This window comes from Tenrec ecaudatus, chromosome Y (assembly GCF_050624435.1).
Source record: "Tenrec ecaudatus isolate mTenEca1 chromosome Y, mTenEca1.hap1, whole genome shotgun sequence".
In the NCBI taxonomy this organism is placed as follows: domain Eukaryota; kingdom Metazoa; phylum Chordata; class Mammalia; order Afrosoricida; family Tenrecidae; genus Tenrec; species Tenrec ecaudatus.
This window is the reverse complement of record NC_134549.1, coordinates 1,370,517-1,388,083: the sequence shown is the minus strand read 5'-3', so window position 1 is coordinate 1,388,083 and position 17,567 is coordinate 1,370,517. Positions and strand designations below refer to the sequence as shown.

Genomic DNA, 17,567 nt, shown 5'->3' with positions numbered 1-17,567 from the left:
GAGACACAGTGTGGGATATAGCATGTGGGACCTAAAGACTTGATAATAAACAAGAGACCATCTAGCTGAAAAGCAAAAAAGCACACAAGGAAGAAGCACACCAGTGTGTGTGATCACAAGGTTTTGAAGGGATCAAGCATCAGGCACCAACAGAACAAAAAGTCTTATCATTGTGAATAAGAGCGAGTGTGAGTGGAGACCCCAAAGCCCATCGGTAGGCAACTGGACATCCTCTCACAGAAGGGTCTCAGGGAGTTGATGAGTAAATCAGGCTTCAGTGTAGCAATGATTAAACATAAAATTTTCCCCGGGGGACTTCCGGGAAGATGGCGATGGAGTGACACATACCAGAGTGACTCCGCAGAATCCAGCCCAGGAGAGTTGCTCAGAGGGTAATTCAACGCCACTGGATCGCAGGAGGCGCATCAAAAAAATAAGTAGGCACAGATCCACGGGGCTTTGAGGGGCTGGGAGCTTTTGGCTTACCTCAGTGGAAGCTGGCTAGGCCTCGACCATAACCCAGCCACTGGATCTGCCCAAACCGGGGCCATTTGGAGCCTGTAGCAGGGCTTGGACTCAGCACAGCCACAGTTTTCCCCTACCTGCCTCAGGGCAGGGACAGGACACTTGCAGTTACACTGGGGTTCAGGTACATTGTTGCTTCTGTTTGCATCTCTGCTCTCTATTACCACACAGCCTTGTGTAGGGTGTTTTTCAAGGCACAGCCACAATGACCTCAACGAAAAAACAGGAGAAACAAAAGACAACCAGAAGATGTCCTGAATATAGCAACATACATAGAAGAAGCAGACATTGAGATGCCATACAAAGAAACTCTCAGAATGCTGCTTGGAGCCATGCAGGATATGAGGGAAAAAATACAGAAAAAGGATGAAACGACAGATAAAAGCCATACACCAAAGAGAAATACAGGCGCTTAGGGAGGAGATAATGAAAACCAATAGCAGAATCATGTTCCTTGAGAATCAATTGGAGGAATCAGAGAACCGCATCAGTGTCTTGGAGGACAGCCAAGCAGACTTCAATAAACGTGAAACAAAATCTAATAAGAGCATCAGAGAAGCCGAAGAAAACCTAAGAGCTATGTCTGATGCTATGAAGTGGAACAACATTAGAATTGTTGGCCTACCCGGGGAAGACACAACAAAGAAGTAATCTGCAACAATAGCGAGAGAATTCTTGGAGGAAAACTTCCCCAGCCTAATGAATGAAAACCAAGCAACCATCCAGGAGGCTGAAAGAACACCAGCACGACGGGACCCCAAGAAGAAATCACCAAGGCACATAATAGTTAAACTATCCAACTTTGAGGAAAAGGACAAAATCATGAGCGCAGCTAGGGAAAAACAAGCAATCACATATAAAGGTTTCCAAATAAGGATATGCTCAGAACTATCAGCAGAAACTATGAAAAATAGGAGAGAGTGGAGTAACATATTCCAAAAATTGAAGGAAAACAACGCAAATCCAAGAATACTCTACCCAGCCAAATTATCGATCAAGATCGATGGAGAACTAAGTCTTCCCAGACAAGGGAAAACTCAAAAAATACGTTACAACAAACACAGCCTTACAAAAGATCCTCGCCGACTCAGTATGGGTAGAAGAACAACACTCACCAAGCACAAATAAGAGACCAACACATAGAACAACCTCAGCCAGAGCACAACAAAGAGAAAACAGACCCCAAGATAGCAATGGCTTAAGGAGAGAAAGAAATCAAGAATGATACGCACACAAAACACACACTAATGAGAAAGTAAAGTAGGAAAACTCCCAACACAAAAGGCATAAAATGGCATCACAGAGTTCACACATGGAGATAATAACCCTGAATATCAATGGCCTGAACTCAGGCATTAAAAGACTGAGACTAGTAGAATGGCTTAGAAAACACAAACCATCAATTTGCTGCCTACAGGAGACACATCTCAAGGCTACAGACAAAAATAGGCTGAGAATCAAAAGCTGGAAAAGGACCTACCAAGCAAACAGAAATATGAAAAAAGCAGGAGTTGCAATCCTTATCTCGGATAAAATTGACCTCAAAGTGCAAACCATAAAAAGAGATAAGGAGGGACACTTTATAATGCTCCAGGGAATCATAGACAATGAACCACTAAGCATTGTAAACATATATTCCCCAAATGAGAGACCAGCTCAATACGTGAACCAAACACTCCAAAAGATTAAGAAAGAAATCACAGACTCGACAATTATAGTGGGCGACTTCAACACACCACTCACTGAGAAAGATAGATCACAGGGAAAGAAACTCAACAAGGAGACTAGAGAGCTAAACTCCACAACTAGACAATTTGACCTAATAGATATTTACAGAGATTTTCATCCAAATAAAAAAGAATTCACATACTTTTCAAGTCCCCATGGCACATATATGAAGATAGACCACATGCTGGGGCATAAGGCAAATCTACATAAATTTAAAGCACATTGAAATAATACAGACCTCTCTCTCTCTGACCACTGTGCCATAAGACTGGAAATCAACAAAAGGAAGACAAAGAAAATAAGAGCAAATAATTGGAGGATGAATAACTCTCTACTGCAAAAGGAGTGCATACTGGTGCAGATCAGAGATGAAATCAGGAAATTTCTAGAAACCAACAAAAATGAGCACACGACGTATCAAAACTTATGGGACACAGCAAAGGCAGTCATCAGAGGAAGGTTCATAGCAATACAAGCACACATAAGAAAGGAAGAGAGAATCATGATGGATACGCTGACACAAAATTTACAAAAACTAGAGCAGAGTCAGCAGGACAACCCTACTAATACCAAAAGAAAAGAAATTATAAAACTCAGGGCTGAGATTCAGGAGAGGGAACATAAAAAAACTATGGGAAAAATTAATATCGCTAAAAGTTGGTTCTTTGAAAGGATAAACAGAATCGATAGACCATTGGCAAACCTAACCAAAGAAAGGAGGGAACAAATCTCAGTACCAAGAATAAGGGATGAAACAGGGGTCATTACAACAGACCCTAATGAAATCAAAAGGATAGTTACACAGTACTATGAGGGACTGTACGCCAATGAATTCAACAATTTGGAAGACATGGACAAATTCCTGGAAAAACAATCCCTCCCTAGCAAATCCTCAACAGACACATAGCAATAGAAGAAATAGAAAAGGTTATCAAGGGATTACCAACAAAAAAAAAAATCCCCTGGACCAGATGGCTACACTGGAGAATTTTACCAAGCATTCAGGGAAGAACTAATACCAATCCTACACAAACTCTTCCAGAACATAGAAAAAGATGGCAAACTCCCAAACTCCTTCTATGAAGCTAGTATAACTCTGATACCCAAACCAGGCAAGGATCCCACAAGAATCGAGAACTACAGACCAATATCCCTAATGAACATTGATGCAAAAATCCTTAACAAAATACTAGCCAACAGAATACAAAAGCATATAAAAAATTTATTCACCATGACCAAGTGGGATTCATACCAGGGATGCAGGAATGGTTCAACATACGAAAGACCATTAGTATTATTCATCACATTGACATGAAAAAGTATAAGAATCACATGATAATAATAGACGCAGAAAAAGCATTCGACAACAGCCAACACGAATTCCTGTTTAAGACACTAGAGAAGATAGGAATGGAAGGAAAGTTCCTCAAGACAATACAAGCTATATATGAAATACCAACAGCCAAAGTGGTAGTCAATGGAGAAAAGACTAACATAATCCCACTGAAAAAGGGGACCAGACAAGGATGCCCCTTGTCCCCAATCCTATTTAATATCATGCTAGAGGTTTTAGCTAACAGCATAAGGCAAAGAAGTGACATCAAAGGTATTCGTCTGGGGAAGGAAGAGGTGAAACTAATGTTATTTTCAGATGATATGATTTTATATATGGAAAATCTCAAAAGTTCCACAAGGGGAGTACTGGAAGCAATAGAGGAGTTTGGCAGAGTGGCAGGATACAAGATCAACAAACAGAAGTCCAACAGACTTTTATACACATCAGATAAGACCACAGAAGAAGAGATCAAAAGGGTGGTACCCTTCACAATAGCCAAACACAAATTGAAATACCTAGGGATACACCTGACTGAAAAGGCAAAAGATCTATATAGGGAAAACTATAGAACACTATTACAAGAAACCAAGAGCGACCTCAACAAATGGAAGAATATCCCATGCTCTTCGAATGGGAGACTTAATATAGTTAAGATGTCAGTTTTGCCAAAAGCACAATGTAAGTTTAATGTCATCCCGATACAATTACCCTCATCTTTCTTCAAAGAAATGGAAAAACTGATTACCAACTTCATATGGAGAGGGAAGAAGCCCAGAATTAGCAGAGAACTCCTCAAGAAGAAGGACACCGTGGGATGCTTGCTTTACCTGACTTTGGCACATACTATGCAGCCACAGTTCTCAAAACTGCATGGTATTGGTACAATGACACATACTCAGACCAATGGAAAAGAACTGAAAACCCAGAAATAAAAGCATCAGCATACACACAGCTGATCTTTGATAAGGGCCACAAAAATATCAAATGGGAAGCCAATGCCCTATTTAACAAGTGGTGCTGGAAAAAGTGGCTATCAACATGCAGAAAAATGAAGCAAGACCCTTATCTCCCTCCATGCACAACAATAAACTCAAGGTGGATCACAGACATGGAAGTTAAACCCCAAACTATTAGGGCCATCAATGAGGGAATTGGGACCAACTTGAGAACTTTGGCGCAGGGAATACACAGGCTATCAGAAATAGGGAAGGACACAACACAGAGGAGGCACAAATTGACAAATGGGATATACTGAAGATAAAACACTTGTGTACATCTAAAGAATTCACCAAGAGAGTAATAAGAGAGTCCACAGACTGGGAAAACATCTTTAGCAATGACACATCAGACAAAGGCCTTATTACTAAAATCTACAGTACTCTGCTAGCTTCCAAAAAGAAAAAAAAAAAACAATAGCACACTTGAAAGGTGGGCAAAGGACCTGAACAGAAATTTTACAGGGACAGAAATCTGAATAGCCAACAAACATATGAGAAAATGTTCCCGATCTTTAGCCATAAGAGAAATGCAAATTAAAACAACAATGAGGTACCACCTGACACCCTCAAAGGTAGCCCAATTCAAAAAATCAGAAAGCAACAAGTGTTGGAGGGGCTGTGGGGAGATAGGAACTCTCATCCACTGCTGGTGGGCCTGTAATTATGTACAGCCACTATGGAAATCAATCTGGCGATACCTAAAACAGATGGAAATAGAGTTACCATATGACCCAGCAATCCCCCTACTGGGCATATACCCAGAAGAGGCAAGGAACAAACCAAGACCAGAGATCTGTGCTCCAGTGTTCATTGCGGCACAGTTCACAATTGCAAGGAGTTGGAAGCAACCCAAATTTCCATCAACTGACGAGTGGATTAAAAAACTGTGGTATATACATACAATGGAGTATTACACATCACTAAAAAGCAATGATGAACGTATGAGGCACATAGCGGCATTGGAAGAACTGGAGGAAATCATGCTAAGCGAAGTAAGTCAGGCACAAAAGGACAAGTACAACATGAGCCCGCTGAGGTAAGTATTAAAAAAATTTTTTTTTAAATGCAAAAGTGGCATAGGGGAAAAAGCTACTGTATGCAAACATTTTTTGGGGTGAAGACTGGGTAGTATCGCAGAGACCAGACCAAAACAAGGGATGCACATGGTAGACAATGGTGGAGGAGGTGGGGAAAGGAAAACAAAAGGATGAATATAAGGAAGAAAAGGGGAGTGGGGGCATGGGGCACTAATCCACCCAAGGGGAGGGTATTGTTTATATCTCCACAGGAAAAGTGGGACAAGACTTCAACCCACTGCCACAAGGTGTGAATGCAATATCCCGGCGTGGAATAGGGAACCAGTGGAGAGGTCTGGAAGGCTGGACCCAGCACCAAAAATTAAGTGCATTCCTGCCCCTCCCCCAAAAAGAATTTGTTTCAAAGGATGACATTGATTCTGCAGCTCCTGGAGATGGACATATCTGATCAGAGCACACAGGAGCAGATGAAGGGGCAGGAGGAGAGAGTGGAACACAGCCTGGCCCACCAGGCCGTGAGGATGATGTTCCTGAGTAGAGCAGCCAGTCCACAGTCCAACATGGATGGCCCTACTATGAGACATGATGCCCCTCCGTGACTAAGGGCGACACAGGAGACAGCACCAGAGTCAGAGTATGGGAATTGCACCTGACCTGATCCCACCACACCGAGGCAAAGCACTGGGGGAGTGCAGTGGAACAGCAAGAGAATGGAGTGGCAAGGCACCCAGGGAATGCTAAAAGTGGACTTTGGGGCCAGGGCGTGGTGCCCCAACAGAGTGGACTGGAAAAAGCTCCTAAGGGCCAGCAAATGATCCCTGAACTAACTACAAGCTTTTCTTTTGTGAAGTGTTTTGTTTTGTTCTTTGTCAGTGGTTTGTTTTTGTTGTTTTGTTGTCCGGTTGTACACTGTTGCTTTGTTTTCCTCTGTCTTGTTTTCGTGCATGTTAGTGTCTCCACAGGTCTGTCTGAATAGGACAGGCTGGATCAACGATCTGGAGGAAAAACAATGGGACAGACAGTTCCGGGGGGACTTGGGGTGGGGGAGAGGTAGGGGGGTAAGGAAGTGGTGTTAACAAACACAGGGACAAGGGAACAACATGGGACCCAAAATGGTAGAGAAGGGGGAGTGGCAGGCCTGGTGGGAAATGATCAAGGGTAAGGTTGTGTAGAGAAGAGGTATAGCTGTAGACCAGGTGGCGACAAAGCATGGTAGTAGGGCAGGAGGAAAGTCAAGGGAGATGGGGGAAAGAGGTAGGAGTCAAAGGGCATTCATGGAGGTCTAGACAAAGACATGTACATGCAAATATATATAGGAGGATGGGGAAATAGAGCTATGTGTCTATATTTATAGGTCAAGTATTAAGGTGGCGGAAGGACCTTGGGCCTGTACTCAAACACTCCCTCAATGCATGAATACCTTCTTTTATTAAACTGGAACTCTATGATACTCACTCTCCCGACATAACGACTGGAGCCAAAGTGGGTGAACAAGTAAATGTGGTGATGAAAGCCGATGGTGACCGGCTATCAAAAGAGATAGTGACTGGGGTCTTAAAGGCTTGAAGATAAACAAGCGGCCATCTAGCTTAGAAGCAACAAAGCCCACATGGAAGAACACACCAGCCTGTGTGATCTAGTGGTTCCGAAGGGATCGGTTATCAGGCATCAAAGAACAAAATATCGTTATCATTGGCTGCACACCTCCATGATAGGATCGCTGAAGACAATTGGGTGCATAAGAAAATGTGGTGAAGAAAGCTGATGGTGCCCGGCTATTAAAAGAGATAGTGCCTGGGGTCTTAAAGTCCTGAAGGTGAACAAGCGGCCATCTAGCTCAGAAGCAAAAAAAGCCCACATGAAGAAGCACACCAGCCAGTGCAATCACGAGGTGCCAAAGGGACCAGGTATAAGGCATCATGCAAAAAAAAAAGATATATATATATGTATATGTATACATATGTGTGTGTGTGTATATATACCACATTGAATGAAGGGGGAAGTGCAGAGTGGAGACCCAAGGCCGATTTGTCGGCCACTGGAGATCCCCTCACAGAGGGGTTTAGGAGAGGATATGGGTCAGTCAGGGTGCGAGGTAATACCGATGAAGAACACAGCTTTCCCCCAGATCCTGGATGCTTCCTCCCCACAACTACCATGATCCGGATTCTACCTTTCAGGGCTGGATAGGGCAGAGGTTGTACACTGGTACATATGGGGGCTGGAGGCACAGGGAATCCAGGGTGGATGAAACCTTCAGGACCAAGGGTGTGAGGGGAGATGCGGGGAGAGTGGAGGGTGAGTGCGTTGGAAAGGGGGAACTGATTACAAGGATCCACATGTGACGTCCTGCCTGGGCAATGGACGGCAGAGAAGGGGGGGAAGGGAGACTCAAAGATAGGGCAAGATATGACAAAATAACAATGTATAAATTACCAAGGGCACATAAGGGAGGGGGGAGAGGAGAGGGAGGGAAAAAAAAAGAGGACCTGATGCAAATGGCTTAAGTGGAGAGCAAATGCTTTGAGAATGATTGGGGCAGGGAATGTGCCTTATTCACTTGATGTATGTACATGTATGGATTGTGATAAGAGTTGTATGAGCCCCATTAGTAAAAAAAGAAAAAAAATTTCCTCTAGTTTTTAAATGCTTCCTGCCCCGCCTCCCTCCACTATCATGCTCCCAATTCTACCTTAGAAATCCAGCTAGACCAGAGGAAAGTATACTGGTACAGACAGGAACTGGTAACATAGGGAATCCAGGAAAGATGAAGCCCTCAGGACCAGTGGTGAGAGTGGTGATACCAGGAAAGTGGAGGGATGAACAACAGAAAAGTAGGTGAAGGGAGATGTCGGACAGTGTAAGACATGACAAAATAACAATAATTTACAAATTATCAAGGGTTCATGAATGAAGTGGGGCAGTGAGAGGGGCAAATGATGACCTGATACCAAGGGCGCAAGTAGAAACCAAATGTTTTGAGAATGATAATGGCAACAAATATACAAATGTGCTTGACGCTAATGGATGGATGTATGGATTGTGATAAGCACTGTATGAGGCCCCAATAAAATTATTTTTCAAAATGCTGAAAACTTGGCTTATACACGAGCATATACCAGTATTTTGATTAACGCCCATATATATTTGCATATTGCTCATTACTTAAAGCCTGGTCTATACTTCAAAAAACATAAAAGTTTGCCTACATGCAACCATTATCTCAGAACATAAAAGTGGGTGAAAATCCACTGCAAATAGAATGTATTTGCTAATTATCAGTGTAATTAAATGTAATATATTTAGCTTATGATCATTGTGTACATTTAGAGCCCAAGCATATCTACTACAGAATTCTTTTATCACTGAATTAATACGAAAACTATCAGGGGATATTTAAAGAAGAAGCTTTTGTCATATGATCAAGTGTTTTTATAGTTCTCCAGTTTTCCCCTAAAGACTATAAATGAATACAAGTAAAACTGTTAATAAAATAGTTACCTTTGCCAGAGCTAGATTCTTAAAACAGATGAGATACTCTCAAAAATACAAAAATATTCATAATGTGCTTAGTGGTACAAATTAAATCACTGTCCTGTGTTAATTACCACTCAAAAGTATCCTTTATAAGGTTTTCAAGACTAAATAGTTATAAAAGACTATTTCATTTTTCTCCCACTAAGCAGATGTGAGTTTGAAATGCCAATCTAATGGTAGCAGTCCAATGCACAACCTTAATGATTAAGCCACACCATAGTTGACCTATTGAAGAGGTTAAAAGAGTTCTTATTCACAAATAAATAAATAAAGCCTTTTTGTTTTAGTCTTCAATAACTTAAAAAAAAGAAATATTACAGAAAATGTAATGCTCCGCTAAATGTGGTTAACCTGAATTGTTTCCTCTAGCCCCAAAGTGAAGACACCACAAGGAAACTAATGATGTTTGTTTTTAATTTAGTCCTTATATTTCAAGGATTTTGTTTCTACATTGAGAAAAAGTAAATATTTTTCTATTTTTAGAAAATCAGACATGCAAGCTTTGTTAAAAACACAGTATTAATGAAACACCAATTATTACCAAAGAGATCAGAGAAAGGTCCTTGAGCACACGTTCTCTAACCCATAGTATTTTCATCCATCTATTAATGAGTAATCTTTGGGTGTAAAACACAGTAGGAACTATGAAAGCTGAGAATATAAAGTTCCCCTTATTTAAATTAAAACTCATTTGCACAAAGTGCTTATCGAGGCAGGATAAAGATAGTAAGAAAGCTGAAAGTGAAAAGACGCTTCACAAAAAGAACCCCATTAAGCCCATTCCCTATTCCCCACCCACGAACTCCAAGACTCTGGGTAAAAGACTTTTAAGAAGTTTCCTTCAGGAAGTAGACTCCAATCTCTCTAGAGTTGTTCTTTCAGATGTAGCTTACCAGAATGCAATTTCAGGCACACAGACACATGACTGCCTTACAACCACCCAAATGACAGAATTCATAACTATTCTTTTTGTTGGGTGCCAGAGAGAGTTCTGATGCAAAGGGACCCTATGTATAAAAGAATGAGACACCACTCAGTCGTGCACTAGCCTCACAATTGTTCTGTTGGATACTATTGTTCAGCTATGTCAATCTATCTTGTGTAACCAAAACTAGCTGAAACTACATCTTGCATCCTTAAGACCCACTTCTAAAACAAGGGGCCCAAAGTCACAAGTGTGCTTTGGTAGCCCAAACTCTCATGGAATGCGTAATTCTTGTGAATGTGTAAACGATCCCTGGGTATTTCATGAACACATTATTTAGCATAATTTTTTTGCTCTTAGCTTTCCTACAGGAGCCCTTGTGTAGTACTGGTTACTCAAGGGGCTGCTAACAGTAAAGTTGGTAGTTCAAAATTATTAAATTCTCTGAGGGAGAAAAACAAGGCTTTCCAATCCCATAAAGAATTACTGTCTCAAAGGATTACTGAAAATAAGGATGCAACCTCAAAGCGTATGGTGATGAAAGTAGCAGATAGTGGCTAGCTATCAATATGAATAGTGTGTGGGCGTCCTAAAGGCTTGTATTCAAACAAACAGCCATGTAAGTGAGGAGTCAAGGAAGTCCACATAGAAGCATATCAGCTTTTGTAGCCATCCTGAGATGGCACTTAAAATATTTGAATATGGTGAGGAGAAAAGCATCAGAGCAATTCTCAACACCTGTGGAGGGCTATGTTATCTGCAAAACCCATTTGCAAAGTATCTAGTCAGACTGAGCCACTGGCAGATCCACTCTAGCCACAGCCATGAGTCTTAAATGGCCTTACTATCAGGCAAATACCATTGTAATCTTGATTATGCTGGATTGAACTTGATAACTGGCCAGTTTACCTCTCTATACATATAACTTGAATCTGTTCTGGGCCAAGTATGTCTTACTGGTTCCATGACAGAAATTTCTCCTTTGGCCTTTTGACTATTGATAAGGTCTTTTTCTATTTATTTGTGTTTGTCTTTATACTATTATATTATTCTTTTTTATTATATTATTACCACCTTAGTATGGTTTTATTTTTTTAATGTTTTATGTTGGGTCCTCCAACTGTGAAGCACAGGAGAAATGGGTGCATAATCATAACTGATGTAACGTTATAGGGGATGCAGAGGTGGGTAATTTGGAAGGGAATTTCAGTAGTGAATGATGAAGGTGGGAGGGGAGAAGGAGCACTAGAACTGATTGTGACTGCCCAACTCATTTTGAAGGCATGTTAACTATGGGGACATGGTCTAAAAACTGATGTGGTAATGATGGTATAAAAGTTCTCCTTGACATGACTGAATGTGAACTACTGAATTATGTGATATGTAAATTAATGTGCCAATAAATTTGTTTTGGGGGGAGATTAAGAAAAAAAGAACTACTGTATCAGGAACCAACAGGTGTAGTTCTTTCTACCTTATCCTCCAGGGCCAGTGTGAGTTGAAATTGACTCATGGCAGTGAACTTTTGAGGTGATTTTTTTTGTCTCAAGGTGGCAATCTCTTTTTCCAAGAAGAAATTCTCACTGACTAGTTGGCTAGGAAGAAATGTATACATGTATGCATGCCTTTTATAACCTAGAAATCTCTGTGTAGTCCTACCAAAGACAAGGAAGAATCTTCTGAGTCTGTGAGGGCTATTCAAAGGGATGTTCTCCCCTTGGTAAATAGTAATTCATTCGCTTAAGTACTTGATTAGGAACTGAAAGGTTATTAATAACCTTTAGTTATTAGTATAATAACCAAAAGTTATTAGGGATAAATGAATCCAGTTCTGACTCACAACAACCCAAGTACCAGTGACTCTTCCTCACAATTGTGGTGTGTCTGAAACCATTGTTGCAGTCACTTTGTCAGTCCAACTTATAAATTAATTTACTCTTTTTCATTGACCCTTTACTGGACCAAATATAATTTCTTTCTCTAGGTATTGATTGCTCCCTCTTGGTAATGATCGGTCCAATAGTGTGTGAGACATCATACTCATTTTTAAGAAGCATTCTGACTATGCTACTCCCAAGACAGATTTGTTCATTCTTAAGTCAGACCAAAGAATAGTCAATATTATTTGCCAACACTTTAATTAAAATAAATCAACACTTATTTGGTCTTCCAAATTCATCTGGCTTTCATATATTCACAAGGTGGTTGAAAATACAGCATACATAAGTCGTCAAAGTGACTTTTTTGTTTGTATTACTTTAAAATCTTTTACAAATTTGCCCAATTTTGTCTATTTGAGCTGAAAAGGTCACAGTCTGGGAACTCTACCATTAGTCAGAATTAACTAAGTGGCAACAGATTTGCTTTATTAAATGACAAATCTATGTAACTCACATAAAAATTTAAAAATTATTATCTTTCTAAATAAGCAAATGACTAAATGCAAAAAAAAATTCAACAAATATTTCTGAAGTTATATATGGCTACTTAAAAATGCTTTTAGAGCACATTATTTTACATAATAGAAATAATTTTGCAAATCCACTGCATTCTAAGAGGCAGAGATGAGGAGTTCTACTAAAAAGTCACCATTTAGGAAAACAACCAGGCAGTACTGATCTGTCATATAAGGTCATTTTGAATCAGTATTGACTCAGAGGCAATGAATGACATTCTAGAAATGGTTGCCTGAGCAACAAGTACTTAAAACCGGATAAAAACAAGGTATCTTCTCCTTAGAAATAAAACATTTACAAGAACTCTGCATGTACATTATCAGGTTCATCAGTCACTGCAACTAGGTCAATTATGATCCCTGGAAGTCCAATCCTTTGAACTTTCAAAACTGCAAATCTTTCCTGGAGCAGAACATCTCATTATTTTCCCCAACAGCCAATGGATTGCAACTGATGACCTTCGGATAGCCAAGGCATTATTTACTACATCACCAGATCTTCATATAGCCTCAAAAACTGCCTTAAGGTTTCTAAGTACTTTTGCTCTTAGACTACATGAAAGGAACCCCCCGCCACACACACACCAAAAAAAAAAGCGCTATTTTTTGCCTCCATAATCATGTACTTACTTTTTAAAAAACAAAATCACCTTGAAAGGACAGTCCTTTATATTTAATATATCTATCAAACTCCATTCTTGGAACACTTGCAAACATCTGTTTGGCTGGCTTATAACACCTCCCTCATTTTTTCTTTACCTCTTTTATGTTGTCAAATCACTTTACTTTCCTGTCCTTCATTCATGGAAACAAAAAGTTACACGGAGTGAGGTCAGGTGAGTAAGGTATGTTGCACCTTAAGGGGCAACAGAAGCATGCTGCTTTTTGCCAAAAACCAGAGCACTAAGATGAGCAGGCAGATTGTCGTGGTGGCAAAACCAATCCCATATGGCACAAATCAGGTTTTTGTCACATATTTTGAGTGTTTATTGTACTAACCTGGCCCATAAACACATGTAGTGTTAATTGAAGGGCAGAGGGATAAATGGTTCAGTGAGCCTCGCCTTTCTAGTTCTCGGGTTTCTTGCTTTGTGATGGTCAGACCAGGGTGCAGCTGCGTTAGCAGATCCCTGCTTCAGGTTGCAAGGCTGACTGCCTACAAGACATCCCCAACGAAGCCACATGGACCTAACCCGATGCAGCCCTGGGTGCTTGAGTACCCATGTGGAGATCCCTGACAGCACTGAGATGCTTAAACATTCACTGACTCAGCTTTCCTTCTGTAGTCGGCGTCATTAAGTCTGTTTTGTAAGATGGAGGAAGACTTTGTAGCTTGGTGTTGAACATATGAGTTAATGTTGAACTTGTGGCTTTGAGCAGCACTGGGCTGGGATGTTTTCTGGATGCTCACTTAATCTTTATATAAAAGTCCTTTATACATGAGTTTCTGCGGATTTGTTTCTCCAAAGTACCCAGACTTAACAACAGTTTCTGTAGCATTTTTCCTGATCCAGAAATACAAATTCACAGCCACACATTGTTCTCTTAAATGGGGCATCTCAAAAAAAAACGAGGTTCAAGTGAAACTGTTTTCAGGAAAAAATTCAGTGTCCAGAGAGAACCTTCACAGGAGATGCCACTGGGTGCACTAACTCAGAGCAACTTGCTTGACGCTCGCCCAGCAGAAGAAATGTATACTACAAAAACTCAACCCAGCACAATTCTGGCGTTTTGCAATTTGGATGGGGGCAGTTGTTGGTACCTCCCTCATATATTCTGTACTGAAAAAGTTAGTAGTATATTATAGTCTAGGAGTATATAAAAACATGAAAAAAGTCTTAACAATAACAGAAATATAGAGTACCTACTTTATGAAGTATACATCACACCTTATCACCACTCACCTTTTTTGCTAAGATCAATAGCAGCTTCTAAGAGCACTTCTAATTCCCCCTTTGGCAAAACAGGAACCACCCATCTAGGCCTAAGAATGAATATGGAGGGGGAGGGGGAAAGTTTACTGGTTAAACATATGTAATTCTGTTCACTATTAAATTTTTAAATGAAACAAAATTAGTATATTTTAATTTGTATTTTACACAGTTGGCCAATTATCTATACTTTGTGACACTAAGATATAATATATTTACACACCGTACTGCTAAACATACCATAGGCAAGAATACAGAAATGAAAATTCAATTAATTAACTTTATTTTTAGTTAACTGCTTACAATATAACTAAAATAAATAATTATTAATTAAATATAACCTGTTCAAATTACGAAGTCTTTTTTCAGGGCTGGATTTGGTAGTGAAAGGGATAGAGTGAGAAACTTCTTGTATGGATTGTCCTTGCAAAGACAAAAGGAAAAGCTGAGTATGATTTATCCTTTAATTAAGCTCAGAAAGATATCTATCAAATTTCCCTAAATTACCTTGAATCATGGGCCTCTTGGCCTATTTTCCTTGAGAGTTTACTTCTATACGAAGAGACACAGAAGTGACTAAACTCATTTTGTACTTTCCAATTTTTGAAAAAAGCCCAAACATATAGGAATGTATCTTATCTACATAATCCTCTCCAGAAAGCATCCATCTCTATAATCTGAACTAAGAAAAATCAAAATATCTCCAATTCTCCATTTTAAGAAATGGATGTTTTAGTATTAATGATCTGTTGAAAATAAAATGATAGCATCTTTTTTTACAGGTAACAGAGTTTATTAGTAGTTACTAGGGTCAGTATAGAGAAAGGGGGGCCGTTATGATTAGGGGTAATGGAAAAACTACATGGATCATGGTATGGTAGCTTGCAAACAGATTCTTGTAATTGCTGTCAAGGCTTAAACTTATAAAGAACTCAATAGGCAAAAGTTGTGTGACAGATATACAAAGTAACTTCAAAAAGTTTGTGGGAAACTTTCAGTATTTTAAAATTTAATCACAGTCATCGCTGGGGCTATTTCTTGCTGTTGATTTGTTTGCTGCTCTGCTCTTCTACCTGCCTGACCAGCACCAGGGCCTTCATGAAACCTTACATGACAGAGGTAATTGGAAAGTTTGGCTACAGTGGGTTCTGCCTTATTCTCAGTGGTCTCCAGTTTGTAGTCTGGCTGCTTGGTCATCTCAAGAGAGCTTCAGTCAGGTTGGTCCTTGCTGCTGCTTTGAGCTGAAGAGGTGCAAGGAGTCTCAAGGAGTAGGCACCACTCCACATGTGAACAGCATGGCACGGGGTGCAGAAGAAGGGCTTTTGCACCCCAGCCAGGCTTCTGTGTGCAGCAGTTACCCAAACTGGTCACCATGAGACTCCCAGCTGGGCCTGCCGACTACACATTGCACAGGCTGCAGATGCATCTCTGATAGCAGCTTTCAAAGATATTTTTATCTACTCATGAAAAATTAACAACGCCTCCACAAAATTGATTAGCATTCTTGCCACAGAAAATGGGCATCACAGAATTAAGAAATTTCTTCTAGCAACTCTAGCAACCAAGATACCAGAAAGAAGTGATCACTCATTAAGTAAATTTTTAGACAGTAAATGACTTATATCCTTTGGGGATATGGCAGCGGTAGTTGGGGAAAAGGAGAGCTAATAAAAGGGGTACAAAAATGAAAATATTCTAAAGCTGTGAATGACTGTACAACTTTTACTGATATGGATTGAACTACTTAATTGTATGACATATGGATTATATGCCAATGAGACTGTTGGGGAGTTCAAAAAAGGTGATCTTCCTAAGCCCTGAAAAAGAATACTCTTTTATAAGTCTACAAATATCCCAGCTAGAATCATTAATCTGACATATTTTTAAAAATTAATTTAGTATAATTAATCTGACATCTTTTTTTTTCACCCAATCATTTTATTGGGGCTCATACAACTCTTATTACAATTCGTACATACATCCATTGTGTCAAGCACATTTGTTGCCATCATCATTCTCAAACCAACTGCTTTCTACTGGAGTCCTTGGTATCTGTTCATTTTTCCTTTCTCTCCCTGCTCTTCTTTCCCCCTCTCATGAACCCTTGATAATTTATAAATTATTATTTCATCAAGTCTTACATTGTCTAACGTCTCCCTTAATCTTTACTCACAGTGATCCCTTTCAATTTTGTAAATCCATAGATATGTACGCATTAGAAAGGTACTACAAAGACCATGGTATTCACAAACTTGTTAACCCTATTACGGTAGAATTACTGTAACATTGCAATATATCCTTTTGGTAAGTTGGAATGTTAAGAATGTGATTTTTTTTTTTTTACTTTACTACATTCATTAAGAGAAACACCACAATAATCTCACCTTCTGATCATGTCATCCAACTTTGCCAGCTCAGAATGTGGAAATACAGGTTCCGTATCCTCATGCCTTGGGGGATCACCTTGACCATGTTCATGTGGGGGAGTGGTTGGGGTATTCTCATTGGAAGAATCAAGTGAAGAGGTCTTAATTTAAAATAAAATTTCCAGAAATTTCCTTAGTACACATACAACATTTAGCAATTGTAACACCAACAAAGTTTATGTGAAATAATAATTTTAATTAAAATTTCCACTAATTTTTATTCAAACTGGAATTTTACGTTTTCTAAAATTTCATTAACATGAGCATTCTCATATGTTAATAACTCTTTTAAAAGTCTTAAAAAGGGCAGGGTAATAATTATTTTCTGCTTATAATAATGAAAAAAGAATCATATGTGGGTCAAATTTGCCCAGTATGACTGATGTAATTAATTGGCAAGTCGCTGGAAAAAGCAAATGTAAAAATACTAAACTGACAATTTTGCAACAATAAAAACCTCCCCTACAAAATTGTGAGTGGGGGGGGGGGGGAGGGGAGCATTCTGATACCAATTAGACAAAACCGTTCATAAAAGTACAGCTGTAGTTATCCTTTATTATTTTACATTTGCTTATTAAATCTATGTAATTCTAAAAAAAATCACTGCCATAGAGTCGAACCTGATTCATGACGCACACAACAGAGAAGAGCCCCTTTAGGTTTCTAAGA

General features: G+C 39.6%; 1 protein-coding gene across 2 annotated transcripts in view; it reads right to left on the bottom strand.

The window, feature by feature from the left end:
• Nucleotides 1-17,567, bottom strand: part of LOC142435576 (ubiquitin carboxyl-terminal hydrolase 9X-like) — a 188,143-nt gene that overhangs the window by 138,281 nt on the left and 32,295 nt on the right. For both annotated transcript variants that reach the window (XM_075539809.1, XM_075539810.1), the window contains exons 3-4: nucleotides 16,857-16,999; nucleotides 14,446-14,525 (exon numbers count right to left, since the gene is read on the bottom strand). In XM_075539809.1, the coding sequence (XP_075395924.1) occupies nucleotides 14,446-14,525; nucleotides 16,857-16,999 (223 nt within the window). The remainder of the gene's footprint in view (nucleotides 1-14,445; nucleotides 14,526-16,856; nucleotides 17,000-17,567) is intronic.